At 46.4% G+C, this 19,680-nt stretch overlaps 1 protein-coding gene across 1 annotated transcript in view; it reads left to right on the top strand.

The window, feature by feature from the left end:
* Positions 1 to 19,276, top strand: part of LOC126455764 (uncharacterized) — a 204,200-nt gene extending 184,924 nt beyond the window's left edge. Inside the window, exon 7 of the mRNA XM_050091528.1 lies at positions 19,041 to 19,276. Within this exon, the coding sequence (XP_049947485.1) occupies positions 19,041 to 19,276 (236 nt within the window). The remainder of the gene's footprint in view (positions 1 to 19,040) is intronic.
* Positions 19,277 to 19,680: the final 404 nt, after the last annotated feature.

Raw genomic sequence — 19,680 nt, forward strand, 5'->3', positions numbered from 1 at the left:
TTCATAAAATGTACAACATGCTCTACATTACATATATACCGCCTTGCAAGATGATAGGCAAGATAAAAATATATTTCAGGAATTCGGCCTTTACACCTTAATTCTATAAATTCGTTAACACCGAATCCGACAAACATGACAGAGGCAGCTATTAACGTATGGCAGATTGGCAGGGGGATTACTGAACAACCCGAAACTCAGATTGCTCTAACCCTCCCCAACTCCACAAGGGAAAAACTGGGCACCCAATTCACAAATAACCACCTTCCCGTTGGTGGGCAAACGGAGAAGAATGGTGGGACGACCCCAAAACAAAGCAGCTGGTGACCTCACCAAGAAAACAAGTAGTATTTAACAAGTAAATGAAACAACATATCTCCAATCACTTAACTTCTAATAAACTGCGATTTCTGGCGAAGACCTGGGGCAGCACCCCGAAATCGCTCTCCCGAACCGTCCGCTGCCACCCGCTTCAACGGAGGCAGGAAGGCGCGCCGATCTCCCGTCTCACAGCGTCGCAGCTCGCGCCGGCCAGACCGATGTCGTGGGTTAACTTCTGTTGCTCTCGTGACGGCCGCGAGGCCACTACCCTTCGCTATACGGCGCGGCCTACTGGACTGACGTGGCGACCTCACATGCACCACCAAACACCGACCAAACGATCGATCCAACCGCCAATGACCATTGCCTGAGCAAACTCGAGCAGACCGGCGGCCTAACACATACTGGCACTGCGGACGACAGACAGACACTGACTGCCCCACACTGACCCGGCTGACCAACTGACCAGATTCGCCCCAGACTGACTCACTGGCGAGCTCATAGCCCCTCTTAAATGCACGTGAACAGGCGACCTTTCCCCTTTCCCACCAGAGGGAGACACCAAAGCTGCGGTTGCCACAGCGGCGCCACCGCCAGAAACGGAGAGCGACTGCTTCACACTTCGCGCTGCGGCGCGCTCTTCAAAACAGCAATTTTTACCACGGCTCAAGTATGCATAGCAGTATAGAAGGAGAAGGACTCGGGCAATGCTGAGTCAGAAAACAAAATAGTGCAATGACAACATGGCACGGTTTCCACCAGAAAAATAACTGCCAGCAACTTGGTATTTCGGAGCGCAGAACTCAGAACGTCTCACCCGCTCTAGGACAACGTCTGTAACAACAGCATGAGGGTTAGATATACTGCTTGATGCCACAGGACAGGACGCAGCCACACCCACGCCTGACCCCTCACAGACAGCAACGGCTCCCACTGCGGAACGCTGACATCCCCAGTTCCGCTACTCCAATGTGACCTCGCCACGCCGACCCACTCAGGGGTGGCGCTCCTCCGCGTCACGACAAACCAACAGCGGCCCACACTGCTCCAGAGCTGACTGGTTGCTGCGACCGCCGTGGCCGTACACGAGATTACTGCCCTCTCCGGAACGTGTTCGTAACTCTCTCGACCCTCGCTGGAAGCCCAGCTCTCAGCCCGTCTTAGCCCGCTGCTTTTAAACTTCAGGTGGCCAATGACGCCACGGCAAAACAAGCTAAAGCCAAGAGCCGACACACAATCTACGGCAGAGGTAAAGAGAAGGCGCCACGGTTCATTTTTGATGCATAATGGCACATGTTCTGGTCACTGCTCATCTCACTCAGTCAAACGCAATGACACAGCGAAGAATTCGGGAGCGGCTGATGCATCGAAATCGTGGTCTCCAGCATTTTTTGTGTTACGCCACTCTCGTGTTCATTAAGAAGGACCAGTTCCGCACTTATAAACATTTTACGGGGCGGTTTTATTACTGCCGCCTTGTAGACAGAAAGAGACGCTTTGCACTGCGCAGAAAGCAAGTGATTGCCCTTCAAAGTAAAACTACACGGAGTTGGTAGATGCCCCTGTTTGGTGTCAGGAACCGGTGGAATGCTTCATCAGGCGATTACCGGATCCGTGCAAAGGTAAAAGCATTTTGCATGCAGTTCGATCCCGTCATATATAGAATGCGAGAACTTGAGCACACGCGAGATACTCGGCATTGGAGCAACGTTGATTCTTTGAAGACGTAGCAACGACTGGGTCGGGAAAATAAATAGCCTGTGTTTCTTTACAAAGGATTTAGCCCGACATTCGCCTGCATCGACTCAGAGAAACCATGAGAAACCTAAAACCGAATATCCGGACGGATATCTGAACCCTGCTGTGCGCATATGCTGAATCTGTTTACCTAATAACTGCACCACCGCAGTCGCTAATCTTAAACAGAAAACAATCGTAGCCATCTGCCTGACGGATGGATAATTTTTATTGTCTCTCATACTTCAATTCTTTTACTTAAATAAGAAGGAAGATGGTAAAATTTTTTGACACTGATAATGCGTGACGAAGTTCGCTGGTGGGAAGGAATGTCCACTGTATTTCGAAAAGGCCGATGAATTATGTCATATCCATAATCTTAGTTTGTTTTCTGTTTGCCACAACAAAATTTTCACGGGGAGTGATAGGCTCGTGTTTAGCTTACTAATGAACGTTATGTGCTTTGGCTCTGGTGGTTCAAATGCCTCTGAGCACTATGGGACTTAACTTCTGAGGTCATCAGTCCCCTGGAACTTAGAACTACTTAAACCTCACTAACCTAAGAACATCACACACATCCAAGCTCACAGCAAGATTCGAACCTGCGACCGTAGCGGTCGCGCGGTTCCAGACTGAAGCGCCTAGAACCGCTCGGCCAACCCGGCCGGCTGAGTATGTGATTTCCAATGTGGATACCTTACTTCTTCGCGGATAGAGTAGCCTAAACTGGCGTGTTCTGTATGAAACTTAAGCTTCTCCTGTCATACAAAATGTTCAAACGACTTACGGGAATGTGTCTAGATGATATCTTCGACAACCGCCGATATTTCTATATGTGTACACCCTGTCATTTTCGAGGCTCAAACGCAACGAGAGAACCTAGTACAGCGAAAATTTAAAACCTCGACGCGCAGAGCATATGCCAAAATCCAACACACGCACACAAACACAGTAAACACTAGCGTAGCCACACAACCACAGATGACCGCCAGTGATTAACGACAGTAAATACTAATTAGCAAGAGGTGATGTAGCATAAACTCTGTCCGTCTGTTGTTCGACCACGAAGAAAGAGCGATGTTAAAACAGAATGCAAGTAGAAACTGCCATCTTGCAGTTGTTCTGTTACCTACATTGCTCCCATCAGCACCGTGGAGGACCAGCTTACTGAGCATAGCGTTACACGCACTTACAACACCCGAGTAAATGTGCCCTAGCAGAGCACTGCATGCGCGTTGGTCATCCTGTAGAATATAACACTACGGAGATTCTGGCGTGCACTACAAGCTGTTGGGAGAGTGATATTAAGGAAATAGTTGAAATTAATTTAGCAGGTGACGTTATAAATACAGACGGAGGTTTTTGCTTAAATATTAATTGGAATCCTGCTCTCTCTCTCTCTAGACAAAGAACAGATGGGGAGTGTTAATGTTACTTCACCCGTTGGCAATTGATATTTATTGCCGCACGGGGTACCTCGCGGTTCGCGGTTGAGGCGCCTTCTCACGGTCCGTCCGGCTCCCCCCCCCCCCCCCCCCCCCCCACCCGTCGCCGGAGGTTCGAGTCCTTTAGGGACCGATGACATCAGCAGCAGTTTGGTCCCATAAGACCTTACCACAAATTTCCAAATATTTGTTGTCGGTAACTTCCTATGTCAGTCATCTTTGGTTGTGTGGTGGCGCTGGAGTTTATCGGGTGTGCATGTATGTGTTGTCTTTCGGGGTATGCTCTGCATAGCGAGATTTTAAATTCTTGCACAACACTTACTTGCTGCAGTTTTGCCTTTAAGACGACAGGATGTGCACCTGTTGAATATCGGCGGTTAAACAAGAAGACGTCATCCAACTGTGTCTCCGTATTTGTTTGGCGCGTTATATTATCAACAATTCTAGACATAGCTATTGACAACAAAGTAACCACAAATGAAATAAAGTTTCGGCTGCAATTTCCGTATTATGGAAAGCTGGTTCGCATCGCCAATAAAGTTTCCTCTCAGTCATGGACGGATAATTCCCTTAGTATTTCAGTTAAAAGTTCCATTGCCGTGAAATAAGATGAAATAGAAACATCGAGAGTGCGTGTCCTAACTGTGGCAATATGAATTAATCCGCAAAGGTTGAACCCGAAATTCACCGGAAAGATTCTGGAGGCTGACCAGGGATATATTCAAGGTAGTTTGGTATAAGGGATCCATGGTCTGTGGTGGCTCGTTGCGTTTCGTTTGGTTTCTTTCTCCATTTACAAGTGTGCTAATGATTTGGCCGATATGCACCTCGCATGTGGGTTCACTGAGTGCTAGGGAAGTGCCGCTCAATGACGCTATTCTAAGCTATTCCTGCAGCTACAGTAACCACATCACAGTACTTTTACATCATTTGAGGGTTATTGCGTTACTCTGTGTATTGTGCGTTTCGATGATTGCATATCACAAAATTATTCACTGTTGTGAAGGTATTTTTACAGGAGCAGTGACAACTGGGGGTGATAGACCACATAAAACATAAACACATAATCACTCTTTAGCGAGCTATCAGGGACCAAGTGTCCCTTATTATACCAAAATATTCAGAAAATATCCTCAACAACCACCGAAATTTTATCGGTGGAGTAGGGTTCATACTGCGCATCAGCTGATCAGCAGCGCTCTGGAAAGGTGAACGTGCGACTGCCTGCAAACCCGCAACCCACCAAACAGAAGCGATAGACGGGTGTCGTCTCCGAAGGCGTTCTCCACTTTGGCGTGTTACTCAGATCAGCGTAGCTTGATGTTCGATCTTGTTGAGGGGAAGATGGAAATTTGAAAGTGATTTTGTTCATTTGATGCTGACGAAATTCTCCAGTCTCAGACGCACTCTGCATATGCCTGATTGCGAAGTCGTGTCTCACAAGCTACCGCCAACACAACCACACTCGAGACCCTCTTCACTGTTAGATCTCAGTAACAATGAACAAAAAAAGTTATTGTGAGCAAATCAAAACAAAATATTCCATCCTATATTCTTAAAGAGTTGTATGGGACATGCAACACTGGCGAAAACATAGTCGACGAGAATGAATTGACAATTCTTCTACGATTCCATGTTGAACTCTGAGGATGAGCGAATAGGTCTGTACAAAGGTACAGACGGTGTTTAGAAAGGATAGATTGCATGCAACCGGTGGTGGAGTGTTCGTCGCTGTTAGTAGTAGTTTATCCTGTAGTGAAATAGAAGTGGATAGTTCCTGTGAATTATTATGGGTGGAGGTTACACTCAACAACCGAGCTAGGTTAATAATTGGCTCCTTTTACCGACCTCCCGACTCAGCAGCATTAGTGGCAGAATAACTGAGAGAAAATTTGGAATACATTTCACATAAATTTTCTCAGCATGTTATAGTCTTAGGTAGAGATTTCAATTTACCAGATATAGACTGGGACACTCAGATGTTTAGGACGGGTGGTAGGGACAGAGCATCGAGTGACATTATACTGAGTGCACTATCCGAAAATTACCTCGAGCAATTAAACAGAGAACCGACTCGTGGAGATAACATCTTGGACCTACTGATAACAAACAGACCCGAACTTTTCGACTCTGTATGTACAGAACAGGGAATCAGTGATCATAAGGCCGTTGCAGCATCCCTGAATATGGAAGTTAGTAGGAATATAAAAAAAGGGAGGAAGGTTTATCTGTTTAGCAAGAGTAATAGAAGGCAGATTTCAGACTACCTAACAGAGCAAAACGAAAATTTCTGTTCCGACACTGACAATTTTGAGTGTTTATGGAAAAAGTTCAAGGCAATCGTAAAATGCGTTTTAGACAGGTACGTGCCGAGTAAAACTGTGAGGGACGGGAAAAACCCACCGTGGTACAACAACAAAGTTAGGAAACTACTGCGAAGGCAAAGAGAGCTTCACTCTAAGTTTAAACGCAGCCAAAACCTCTCAGACAAACAGAAGCTAAACGATGCTAATGTTAGCGTAAGGAGGGCTATGCATGAAGCATTCAGTGAATTCGAAAGTAAAATTCTATGTACCGACTTGACAGAAAATCCTAGGAAGTTCTGGTCTTACGTTAAATCAGCAAGTGGCTCAAAACAGCATATCCAGACACTCCGGGATGATACACGCGTAAAGCTGAAATACTAAACACCTTTTTCCAAAGCTGTTTCACAGAGGAAGAGCGCACTGCAGTTGCTTCTCTAAATCCTCGGACAAACGAAAAAATGGCTGACATCGAAATATGTGTCCAAGGAATAGAAAAGCAACTGGAATCACTCAACAGAGGAAAGTCCACTGGACCTGACGGGATACCAATTCGATTCTACACAGAGTACGCCAAAGAACTTGCCCCCCTTCTAACAGCCGTGTACCGCAAACCTCTAGAGGAACGGAAGGTTCCAAATGATTGGAAAACAGCACAGGTAGTCCCAGTCTTCAAGAAGGGTCGTCGAGCAGATGCGCAAAACTATAGACCTATATCTCTGACATCGATCTGTTGTAGAATTTTAGAACATGTTTTTTGCTCGAGTATCATGTCGTTTTTGGAAACCAAGAATCTACTATGTAGGAATCAACATGGATTCCGGAAACAGCGATCGTTGTGAGACCCAACTCGCTTTATTTGTTCATGAGACCCTACAGACGTTAAAGTAACCTCTGGCGTGCCACAGGGGAGTGTTATGGGACCATTGCTTTTCACAATATATATAAATGACCTAGTAGATAGTGTCGGAAGTCCCATGCGGCTTTTCGCGGATGATGCTGTAGTATACAGAGAAGTTGCAGCATTAGAAAATTGTAGCGAAATGCAGGAAGATGTGCAGCTGATAGGCACTTGGTGCAGGGAGTGGCAACTGACCCTTAACATAAACAAATGTAATTTATTGCGGATACATAGAAAGAAGGATCCTTTATTGTACGATTATATGATAGCGGAACAAACACTGGTAGCAGTTACTTCTGTAAAATATCTGGGAGTATGCGTGCGGAACGATTTGAAGTGGAACGATCATATAAAATTGATTGTTGGTAAGGCGGGTACCAGGTTGAGATTCATTGGGAGAGTCCTTAGAAAATGTAGTCCATCAACAAAGGAGGTGGCTTACAAAACACTCGTTCGACCTATACTTGAGTATTGCTGGTTATGATTCTGAATACCAGATCGGGTTGACGGAGGAGATAGAGAAGATCCAAGAAGAGCGGCGCGTTTCGTCACAGGGGTTATTTGGAAACCGTGATAGCGTTACGGAGATGTTTAACAAACTCAAGTGGCAGACTCTGCAAGAGAGGCGCTCTGCATCGCGGTGTAGCTTGCTCGCCAGGTTTCGAGAGGGTGCGTTTCTGGATGAGGTATCGAATATATTGCTTCCCCCTACTTATACCTCCCGAGGAGATCACGAATGTAAAATTAGAGAGATTCGAGCGCGCACGGAGGCTTTCAGACAGTCGTTCTTCCCGCGAACCATACGCGACTGGAATAGAAAAGGGAGGTAATGACAGTGGCACGTAAAGTGCCCTCCGCCACACACCGTTGGGTGGCTTGCGGAGTATAAATGTAGATGTAGATGTAGAAGTATTAAGTAGAATGGTTGAAGTCGAGCTGGTTATTTTTCTGAATATTAAATTGCGTAATAGGCTCAGAGACGCTATTGTTAGAAACAACTAAATGAAACAATGGTACTTCCTCTTATCCTGTGGAGGTTTAAAGCACTCAAACGCTCGGCGAACGAACTCTGCTCGGTCATATTTTTTTTTTATAATTGGGTGATGTAGCAGTTTACTAAATAATCAGTAACCGCTCCCCTACTCCCCCCCCCCCCCTCTCCCGCCATTCTTTAAAGTATCGAGCGTCATTCTTGATGCTGGAGTTTTGTTGCGTGAACAGCTCAATGTAGTAAGCGATAAACTGTTTTTCTCTTCAATGTTTTCTGTGGATGTGTTAAGCGTTTGGTGAAAGGTTATCCCTCTTAATGAGTAGATGATAAAAGCATTTTAAATTTTTAAATTCGGCAAATAAAGTAGCAGAGTACAAAAAACACGAAAAAGTAGCCAATAAACATCAGACTCAGAGAAATACAATGTAAAACATGACTTAATTGAGTAATCTATCACCCAAGGAAGTCTGATTAAAATATGCTCAACCATAAAATGCGCTCTGCAATAAATAAATCTGCTGTTGTCGCACAATGGCTTACAACGTGTACCGCAGTTGTTGTCTGTGGCGGGCTTGTAAAGACGGAGTGTTGGAGGTTAAACCCCGTGGACATAGGTGTCTTCAGGGACTGAGCATTAACTCAAGTGGGCAGAGATGGAGAGGGATATCGTCCGTGTCCTTCCTAGAAGTAACATTCCAGCATTGGGTTATTAGTGGGTGCATCTCGAATGTTGGCTTCACGTATTTTCCAGTGTCTACAACTGCCTCTACACTCCGCAAGCCTCAGCACAATGCTCGACGTAGGGGCGTAGCACAAAATTTTCCGTCCATTCCAGTTCCATTCGTAAACCACTTTCGATAAGTCTGTGTATTCGCTTTTCGGTTGTTTTCCTGTGCTTGTGATTGGGTCAGATGAAAAACCAGCATATCTGCGATCGTGTGTGGGCTTAGGCCCAGAGGGATGAGGGAATAAAAGGATAGGCCTTATGCGGTCGCAGGTTCGAATCCTGCCTCGGGCATGGATGTGTGTGATGTCCTTAGGTTAGTTAGGTTTAAGTAGTTCTAAGTTCTAGGGGACTGATGATCACAGATGTTGAGTCCCATAGTGCTCAGAGCCATTTGAACCAATTTGATAGGCCTTATGAAACCTAAAAACCTAATATTACACGCAGCTGTTTGTTTTTTATTATAGCTGTTGGTTTACACATCATCCCGGTATCTGCCTATAGCAGAGCACAGTATGAAACGAATATAAAAGCCCAATCAGTTATATGTAGGTGGTACGAATTATCACAAAAGATCAAATTTGATCACATGTCATAGTATACATCAGTATGGCAATCCACATAATTAATGCCCCTTATGTAGTGGTCAAAATCTGCAGAACCAAACAGGTATCCTAGCACAAGAGGTGGGGTCTCAAATTTGAAGTCATACTTGTAACTGATAATCACCTAAACTGAAACGAATCAAAGAGATTCCAGCCACAGATGTTTTTTATGAGAAACAAATCAGACAATATACACTCCTGGAAATTGAAATAAGAACACCGTGAATTCATTGTCCCAGGAAGGGGAAACTTTATTGACACATTGCTGGGGTCAGATACATCACATGATCACACTGACAGAACCACAGGCACATAGACACAGGCAACAGAGCATGCACAATGTCGGCACTAGTACAGTGTATATCCACCTTTCGCAGCAATGCAGGCTGCTATTCTCCCATGGAGACGATCGTAGAGACGCTGGATGTAGTCCTGTGGAACGGCTTGCCATGCCATTTCCACCTGGCGCCTCAGTTGGACCAGCGTTCGTGCTGGACGTGCAGACCGTGTGAGACGACGCTTCATCCAGTCCCAAACATGCTCAATGGGGGACAGATCCGGAGATCTTGCTGGCCAGGGTAGTTGACTTACACCTTCTAGAGCACGTTGGGTGGCACGGGATACACGCGGACGTGCATTGTCCTGTTGGAACAGCAAGTTCCCTTGCCGGTCTAGGAATGGTAGAACGATGGGTTCGATGACGGTTTGGATGTACCGTGCACTATTCAGTGTCCCCTCGACGATCACCAGTGGTGTACGGCCAGTGTAGGAGATCGCTCCCCACACCATGATGCCGGGTGTTGGCCCTGTGTGCCTCGGTCGTATGCAGTCCTGATTGTGGCGCTCACCTGCACGGCGCCCAACACGCATACGACCATCATTGGCACCAAGGCAGAAGCGGCTCTCATCGCTGAAGACGACACGTCTCCATTCGTCCCTCCATTCACGCCTGTCGCGACACCACTGGAGGCGGGCTGCACGATGTTGGGGCGTGAGCGGAAGACGGCCTAACGGTGTGCGGGACCGTAGCCCAGCTTCATGGAGACGGTTGCGAATGGTCCTCGCCGATACCCCAGGAGCAACAGTGTCCCTAATTTGCTGGGAAGTGGCGGTGCGGTCCCCTACGGCACTGCATAGGATCCTACGGTCTTGGCTTGCATCCGTGCGTCGCTGCGGTCCGGTCCCAGGTCGACGGGCACGTGCACCTTCCGCCGACCACTGGCGACAACATCGATGTACTGTGGAGACCTCACGCCCCACGTGTTGAGCAATTCGGCGGTACGTCCACCCGGCTCCCGCATGCCCACTATACGCCCTCGCTCAAAGTCCGTCAACTGCACATACGGCTCACGTCCACGCTGTCGCGGTATGCTACCAGTGTTAAAGACTGCGATGGAGCTCCGTATGCCACGGCAAACTGGCTGACACTGACGGCGGCGGTGCACAAATGCTGCGCAGCTAGCGCCATTCGACGGCCAACACCGCGGTTCCTGGTGTGTCCGCTGTGCCGTGCGTGTGATCATTGCTTGTACAGCCCTCTCGCAGTGTCCGGAGCAAGTATGGTGGGTCTGACACACCGGTGTCAATGTGTTCTTTTTTCCATTTCCAGGAGTGTATATAACTAACGCTTCTTCATGCATTCAGTGTTAAAAGATATTACAGCATGGTACATAAAACACTAACTGTATACATAAGAAGAGAATAAAAATGTCACGATAAAATTACAAGTCAGTTACTGACGAGTGCAACGAAAAAGAAAAATAGTAACATCTCAGGAGCAATTATGTATTCTGTTCTACATTATTCTTACGTTTCACACGTTTACAGTTGTTTTTGGGTAGTTTATATGAGTAGTAATGTATTTGCTAACTCTTCATGAAACGACCGTTACTATAATTTTGACAGGAACTAGTCCGTGATGCATGACTCACCCTTTCGTAGCGCCTGCGTTTGAAGCTGAGCATCCAAGTAGTGTCTGGTTCGAACTCTACGTCCATACTCTGCAAACAAATGTCTGGTGCATGGCAGAGGGCGCTTCCCTATGCGAGTGTGTTGAAAACGTTGTTGCTGATGTTGTGTATTAATGACATTACACACATTGTTAATAGTAACATCAGACGTTTTGCAGATTACGCAATTAAGTAGAATGAACAACTCTACAAATGAAACTTCCTATCAGATTAAAACTGTGTGCACGACCGAGACTCGAAATCGGGACATTTGCCTTTCGCGGGCAAGTGCTCTACCATCTGAGCTACCGAAGCACGACTCACGCCCGGTACTCACAGCTTTACTTCTGCCAGTATCTCGTCTCCTACCTTCCAAACTTTACAGAAGCTCTCCTGCGAACCATGCAGAACTAGCACTCCTGAAAGAAAGGATACTGTGGAGACATGGCTTAGCCACAGACTGGGGGATGTTTCCAGAATGAGATTCTCACTCTGCAGCGGAGTGCGCGCTGATATGAAACTTCCTGGCAGATTAAAACTGTGTGCCCGACCGAGGCTCGAACTCGGGACCTTTGGCTTTCGCGGTCAAGTGCTCTTCGCAGGAGAGCTCCTGTAAAGTTTGAAAGGTAGGAGACGAGATACTGGCAGAAGTAAAGCTGTGAGTACCGGGCGTGAGTCGTGCTTCGGTAGCTCAGATGGTAGAGCACTTGCCCGCGAAAGGCAAATGTCCCGAGTTCGAGTCTCGGTCGGGCACACAGTTTTAAGCTGCCAGGAAGTTTCATATCAGCGCACACTCCGCTGCAGAGTGAAAATCTCATTCTGGGAACTCTACAAATATTTACCCAAACCTTGATAAGATTTCCAAGTGGTGCAACGATTATTAATTTGATTTAACTGTTCAGAACGTAAAATACGAGGGCATTCAACAAGTAACGGAACACATTTTTTTTCTGAATGCAGGTTGGTGTACACTACTCGTATATTATTCCCCACCCTTTTGGATATTTTTCAACATAATCTCCGTTCAATGAGACGGCCTCATGCCACCTGACTGGAAGGGCCTATATGCCCTATGATACCACTGTACTGGTCGACGTCGGAACGAACGTGTTGCTGCATCAGTAACCTCCCCGGCGTCCACGTACCGTTTTCCGCGGATTGCATCCTTTATTGGGCAAAACGGATGGAAGTTGAAAGGTGCGAGATCCGGCCTGTAGTTGACTGAAGAACAACAGTCCTATTAAGTTTTGTGAGCTACCCTTGGCTGCGCAGACTTTTGTGAGGCCTTGCGTTGTAATGGAGAAAGAGAAGTTCGTTTAAGGTTTTGTGGTGACTTCGAATGACAGTGTCCGCACGTTCCAACATTGCAGTAGTTACAGCTGTATGCGGCCAGCCGGCACGCGGGAAATCCGACAGGTTTGCACGAACTTGTTGGAATGATGACAGACGTTTCGGCCAATGACTCGTCGTGCTTTTGTTCACTGCGAGGGCTCCGTAGCGCCTACGAATATCTGCGATACTCTGATTTTCCACCAAAAGAAACTCAGTGGCAGCTCTGTGTTTGGAACACACCTCTCTTACAGACGGCATTTTGGAGACAACGCATAGCGCTGTCACCTTTCAAAACTTCATGATACTATAGAGTCTGAGAAGCGAGAATATGCCACGGTGTCCCATAACCGAAACTGACCGAGAAAAGAAAATGTTGCGTTATTTGTTGAACACCCCTCGTACCTTCTGGCAGGCACTTCACAGTGGTTCCTCTCAATTAGACTGGTCATATAACATGGATTTGTAGGTCTTTAGAAGGTGAACAGGTGGTTGTGGGACCGGATGCAAATGCGAAGTTACAACTGTGACACAGCGGATAACTTGATGAAAAACGACAGGCTCTAGAAGATTTAATCAGTGAATTAAATTTAGGTGTGGTAAACTGTTCAAGTTCGATACCTGTTTACTCAACTAAGGCAGGAATTAAAGCAAATACTGATGTAACACAAGTCAGCCGTGAAGCCGCCAGTAAAATAGATCAGTGGAAGTTCGCGGGTGGTGTTACTGTCAGTGACAATAATGTTAGCTTATTTTTCCTATTTAGAGACGCCGTAATTGTGCCGCAGGACTGGATTTCGCAGTACAACTACAAGAAGGCAGACTGGGAGTTGCTCCAAAGGAATGCAATCCTCCAGAACTGGATGACGCCTTTGATGTTGGTGGAGCCGCAACGGCAATTTTAGTGGCAATTAAACACGCAATACCGGTTTTCGTGCCCTGGCGTCCGACCGGCGCCATGGACTGCGGAACTTGTCGAACTTCGTCAGTCCGTGCGCAGAGCACAAAGTTGATACCAGATATCACTGAACCAGGAAAATAGAGACTATACATTAAATGTGTTCAGATATTTTCGGCAAAGATATAAGAAAACAATTAATGAATTGCGGCGGGCAATTTGGGAGAGATTTGTGCAAGACCAGCTCGCACGAGTTCCACGGGGAACACCATAAAAGGTGGTTCGTGAGAAAATAAGGAATTCCTGGCCGGAAGTTGTTAACAAGCGCAAGAGTATAACGATGAAGGTACTGCAGGATGTCCTGTTTCCGGACGATTGCCTAGAACAGGACAATCCGGCACAAGCCCAGATCAGACTGTCCTTGGAGACACAATAGACGAAACGCCAGTTTATCCCTTTTCGTCCCAAGAAGTAGCGCAGAAAACAGTTAAAATGAAAACGACAAACTCTCCAGGGACCCGATGGTATCCCCGTCGAGGTTCTTTAAATCGTTGCAAACAAAATAGCAGCATCTCCGACCAGGTTGTACAACAAATGTCTGGAATTGCGACAATTCCCCGAAATTTGGAAGCAGACAAAGGCGGTAATTCTAAGAAACAGGACAGGGACCCACGTGAATTCAAATCTTACAGGCCTATATGTCCGTTAGATACTTTCGACAAATTGCTCTGTTCACGATTGGCAAATCATTGGGAACTATCAGATACGTACGTGTGACATTTCGATTGTCGTCGGGGGTGTTCCACAGAGGACGCCATCAACCTGGCGGCCGAATTTGCCTCCTCGTTTACCTGCTCGTACCTCCTAGGCGTAATGGTAGCTATATATGGTGCCTTTGACAGCCTGTGGTGGCCGGCATTGTTCTCTCGTTTGCGGGAGATACGGTGCCTAGGTCCGCTGTACGGTTGTCTGACGCATTACTGTGTGAAATCTTATGGGACTTAACTGCTAAGGTCATCAGTCCCTAAGCTTACACACTACTTAACCTAAATTATCCCAAGGACAAACACACACACACCTATGCCCGAGGGAGGACTCGAACCCTCGCCGGGACCAGCCGCACAGTCCATGACTGCAGCGCTGAGACCGGTCGGCTAATCCCGCGCGGCCATTACTGTGTAAAACGGGCGGTACGGATGACGTCCCCGAATACAGTTGTTACGAAGACTGTCACCGAAGGATGTAGTCTCTGCAGCAAGAAGCATCGATATTCGGGCCGTGGCCTATGCCGACGATCTGTTGTTCCTGGTGCAGGGCAACAGTAGAGTACAGTTGGAAGATAGGTGCAGCACCGCAGTAAGTATCTTAATGGACCATGGTAATCGAACAAAAATGACAGTAGCACCTCATTAGTCATGTTACATCATGCTAAAGGGGAAACTGACTAGAGACCACACACTTAGAATAAATGAAGGTGTAGTCCACTGCGAAAAAGTTTCTAGATATCCGGGAGTATACCTGGATGAGGGATGGAACTTTGGAGCACATATCGAGCAAGTAGGTATAAAAGCTCCAGCGGTGAAGCACAAGCTGATTAGTACAGGGGTGCGATGATTTCATCTCTGTTCTCATACTATCAAGCTATATCACGTAAACATAATGGCTTCGAGGGTGAGCTACGGCCCCAGCCTATGGGCCCACAGCTTGTGAGGCTATTCATGACTTAAGAAGAATACGACGCAACATACAAGATCGATTGGGCCTTTGTGACATCGCCGGCTTGCGATCTACTGGTCATTATGTTCTTGTGGCCAGCGAATCTGACGATTCTTCAAAGAGCCGCGAGTTACTGATTAAAGAAGGGAAACGGTGAAACAGTAGAGGACATTATGGGGAAATATTTGACAAGTAAAAGAGAAATCAAAAATGAAGTAATTAATGTTTGGCAAGAGCAGCAGAACAACTCGGATACTACAAGAAGTAGTCATGCAGTCTTCCCAGATATAAGAGAAAGGCTTAGACTAAAATAGCTTCAGCCCAACAAAGGGACAGTGCATCTTCTTACAGGACATGGCCCCTACCCTATGTATTTTCACAGGATAGGGAGAACGGAATCAGAAGGTTGCGACTCTGGGGCCAATCCATGTACGCCAGAACATTTGTTATTTGACTGCTCTGTTCTCACTGAAGTCACAGAAAGTGACACGAGAAACGTAACTACACATGATATAAGACAAAGTAATAGATTAGCTAGCAAGTTCTCAAAACACACGCAGACTTTATACATACTTAACCAAAACAAACAGCTCTCTGAATACGGAAAAGTCACGAGGGTGGAGTACCACGCCGAGGTGCGCGCTGGATGCTCCCCTCGCGTCTACGACGGGACTGTGAGATCGACGGAGTGCCGTCGGGTGGACTGGCTGTGTGCACAGCGCTGGACAGGATGCCTTGGACTGAATCCTCCGTCGAGTTGGTGGCGCCTCTTATTCTTTCTGAAATATTAGAAATAGGGGGCTCTTAGTAATGCGCCGGCCGAAGTGGCCGTCCGGTTGTAGGCGCTGCAGTCGCAGGTTCGAATCCTGTCTCGGGCAGGGATGTGTGTGATGTCCATAGGTTAGTTAGGTTTAACTAGTTCTAATTTCTAGGGGACTAATGACCTCAGAAGTTGAGTCCCATAGTGCTCAGAGCCATTTGAATCTTTTTTTTTCTTAGTATTGTAGTAATAGAAATTAGTTAATAGAGCGCTTATGTAGGATAGTAATGGTGATGGGAAATGTTGGAAAAAAATGGGAACTTAAGGCAGTGGTTGTACCTAATTAGTAGCCGGCCCTCGCCCCCGCCATTAGGCACAAACAAGTTTAGCTTGTCAAGACAAAGTAGGCAGGGAGGAAATTTGTAAAGTATGGTAGTTGTAATGTGGTCTTTGCAAAGCAAGAATAAAGTTGTAATTGTAATGTAAGCTAGAACCATTGTAAAGATAGTAAGTAAATTATGGTTTGTTGATTTTACAACCCATGCATGTAATTAGGCATAGACCTTAATTGTAAGAAATCATGAAAAAAAGAGTTCTAGAAACTTTGTAACTGTAGAGTTTGACGGGATATTTGGCGTCTATTTTCAAGACTCTTGCAGTTCGAGTCCTTCAGCGTCTCCATGGCGCTGGAACTTCCCTTTTGGGAAGGGCGGGCGTTACGGCTGCCCTAACATTTGGCGAATTTGTTTAGATAAGCTGCAATCTATCTAGAAACTCTAAAACTGCAGGTTGTGTAGTTACACTACCACCATACCTGCCTGATTTTTTCAGCACCTAAACATAATCAATAAGTCGAAGAGCAACCAAGTGGCCATTGTGGCCGACTGGGTAAGGCGTAATGATCACACAGCTATAAAGAGGTAAATAAATTGAGAAAACTGATTTTAAATCCGAAGATGTAGTATATTGAGGGAATGAAGTACTTATTTACGGTGGAAATCAAATCGCATTGAAATGTTGAGCTACGTTTCCGTGCTTGCAATTGAAAATTTTCTTTTGCTTTAATAGGTAAAAATGTTTCGCTACAATCGTGGCATCCCCAGCATTTTCTTTTTACTTTTCTTTTATTTTACATTGTGTGTAGCAGATACAGGGCAGACACAGTCTCTATATATAAAAGGCAATGTTACCACCAACTGATTCACACACTGACTCACTGTGTTGATTCTATACTGTAGGCGTCGTTTGAGTAAGGCATGAATGTTCTTTTTTTAAAAAAAACATGTCGCTATTAAGTCAATTTTGAAGCTAGACCTACAAAAATCGGTGTTGGTTTCTCGCTCAGAAGTAATGAAATACGTGCTTCAACATTTCATTGAAATGTAGCCCTTGTGGGGAAAAATAGCGGGTGAAAGTCTTTTTGAAAATAAATTATTATTAAAGAAGTACTAAAGCATTTTTAGATCTAGATCTATGAAAATTAGTATTTGTAAAAAATACGTGTTCCAGTGTCTTTAGAAATTCAGCCCCTAAGGAGGCATTTATCAAATTTTTCATTATGAAAGCATTTTAAAGTAAAATCTATGAAAATTTGATTTTGGCTTCTTTTTCAGAAATAAAAAAATTCGTGTTTCACTATTTTTGGAAACTGAACCCTGCAAAATTGTTTTTCTATATTTATTGGCAATGACGTGTTTCGGCCTCGTGAGGCATCATCGAATTAACGTAAGAAGTAATGTGGTAAGCCAATATCCGTCCTTTAATGGCAGCACATATTATTTACCTGATCATGATAGGATAATGTTTCCTCAGAATTTTTATCTTAATGCCATGTGCTGACGTTAAAGGACGTTCTTACGTTGATCAGATGGTGCCCGACAAGGGCGAGACACGTCTTGCCAGTGAGTACACTACTGGCCATTAAAATTGCTACACCACGAAGATGACGTGCTACAGACGAGGAATTTAACCGACAGGAAGAAGCTGCTGTGATATGCAAGTGATTAGCTTTTCAGAGCATTCACACCTACAATGTGCTGACATGAGGAAAGTTTCCAACCGATTTCTGATACACAAACAGCAGTTGACCGGCGTTGTCTGGTGAAACGTTGTTGTGATGCCTCGTGTAAGGAGGAGAAATGCGTACCATCACGTTTCCGACTTTGGTAAAGATCGAATTGTAGCCTATCGCGATTGCGGTATATCGTATCGCGACATTGCTGCTCACGTTGGTCGAGATCCAATGACTGTAAGCAGAATATGGAATCGGTGGGTTCAGGAGGGTAATACGGAACGCCGTGCTGGATCCCAACGGCCTCGTATCACTAGCAGTCGAGATGCCAGCCATCTTATGCGCATGGCTGTAACGGATCGTGCAGCCACGTCTCGATCCCTGAGTCAACAGATGGGGACGTTTGCAAGACAACAATGATCTGCACGAACATTTCGACGACGTTTGCAGCAGCATGCACTATCAGCTCGGAGACCATAGCTGTGGTTACCCATGACGCTGCATCACAGACAGGAGGCCTGCGATGGTGTACTCAACGACGAACCTGGGTGCACGAATGGCAAAACGTAATTTTTTCGGATGAATCCAGGTTCTGTTTACAGCATCATGATGGTCGCATCGGTGTTTGGCGACATCGCGGTGAACGCACATTGGAAGCGTGTATTCGTCATCGCCATACTGGCGTATCACCCGGCGTGACGGTATGGGGTGCCATTGGTTACACGTCTCGGTCACCTCTTGTTCGCATTGACCGCACTTCGAACAGCGGACATTATATTTCAGATGTGTTACGACCCGTGGCTCTACCCTTCATTCGATCCCTGCGAAACCCCACATTTCAGCAGGATAATGCACGACCGCATGTTGCAGGTCCAGTACGGGCCTCTCTGGGTACAGAAAATGTTCGACTGCTGCCCTGGCCAGCACATCCTCCAGATCTCTCACCAACTGTAAACGTCTGGTCAATGACGGCCGAGCAGCTGGCTCGTCACAATACGCCAGTTGCTACTCTTGATGAACTGTGGTATCGTGTTGAAGATGCAATGGCAGCTGTACCTGTACACGCCATCCAAGCTCTGTGTGACTCAATGCCCAGGCGTATCGAGGCCCTTATAACGGCCAAAGGTGGTTGTTCTGGGTACTGATTTCTCAGGATCTATGCACCCAAATTGCGTGAAAATGTAATCACATGTGAGTTCTAGTATAATATATTTGTCCAATGAATACCCGTTTATCATCTGCTGTTCTTCTTGGTGTAGCAATTTTAATGGCCAGAAGTGTAAATAAATGTACGTTCAGTATGGCTATACCTGAGACGCCTCTGACAGCCGTGTGTTATTGTCCCCGCAGGCCTGGTGCTGGGGGGCGGGCTGCGCGCGTGGCTGGAGCAGATGGGCCGCCTGCGGCTGTCGCAGCTGCTGGAGATGTACTACTCGCCGCGCGGCGTCGTGCTGGACTCCCAGGGGCAGCTGAGGGCCTGCCAGCGCTCCGGCGTGCTCTCCGCCGCGGGCTACGGGCTGCGCCTGCGCAACGAGGTCAGCATTCTCCACTGTGCTCCCCTCGCGAGGAGAACACCACCAGCGTGATTACCCCCGATTCCCCAGAAACTTCGCTCAGTGGAAGAGGGGTTAAAATAAGTGAACACGTGGCTCTGCTCTCTGCTTATCCGTAGGTATTTCATCGTTTCTGAGAAAACGGCGGTCAAAGCTTTCGAGGTAGTTTATATGTCTTTCAGCGAGCGACTAGTACAACCAATGCCGTAGCACAATGGCTAGCGCAGTGATTTCACACTTGTGCACCTCGTATTCATTACTTTCATTTTAATTACCATGAAATTACAACCCCTAGCTGCTTTCAGACGTTGACATATGTCAATGGGGACAGATGAAAATGTGTGCCCCTTCCGGGACTCGAACCCGGGATCTCCTGCTTACATGGCAGACGCTCTATCCATCTGAGACACCGAGGACACAGAGGATATTGCGACTGC

This window comes from Schistocerca serialis, chromosome 2 (genome assembly GCF_023864345.2).
Source record: "Schistocerca serialis cubense isolate TAMUIC-IGC-003099 chromosome 2, iqSchSeri2.2, whole genome shotgun sequence".
NCBI lineage: Eukaryota > Metazoa > Arthropoda > Insecta > Orthoptera > Acrididae > Schistocerca > Schistocerca serialis.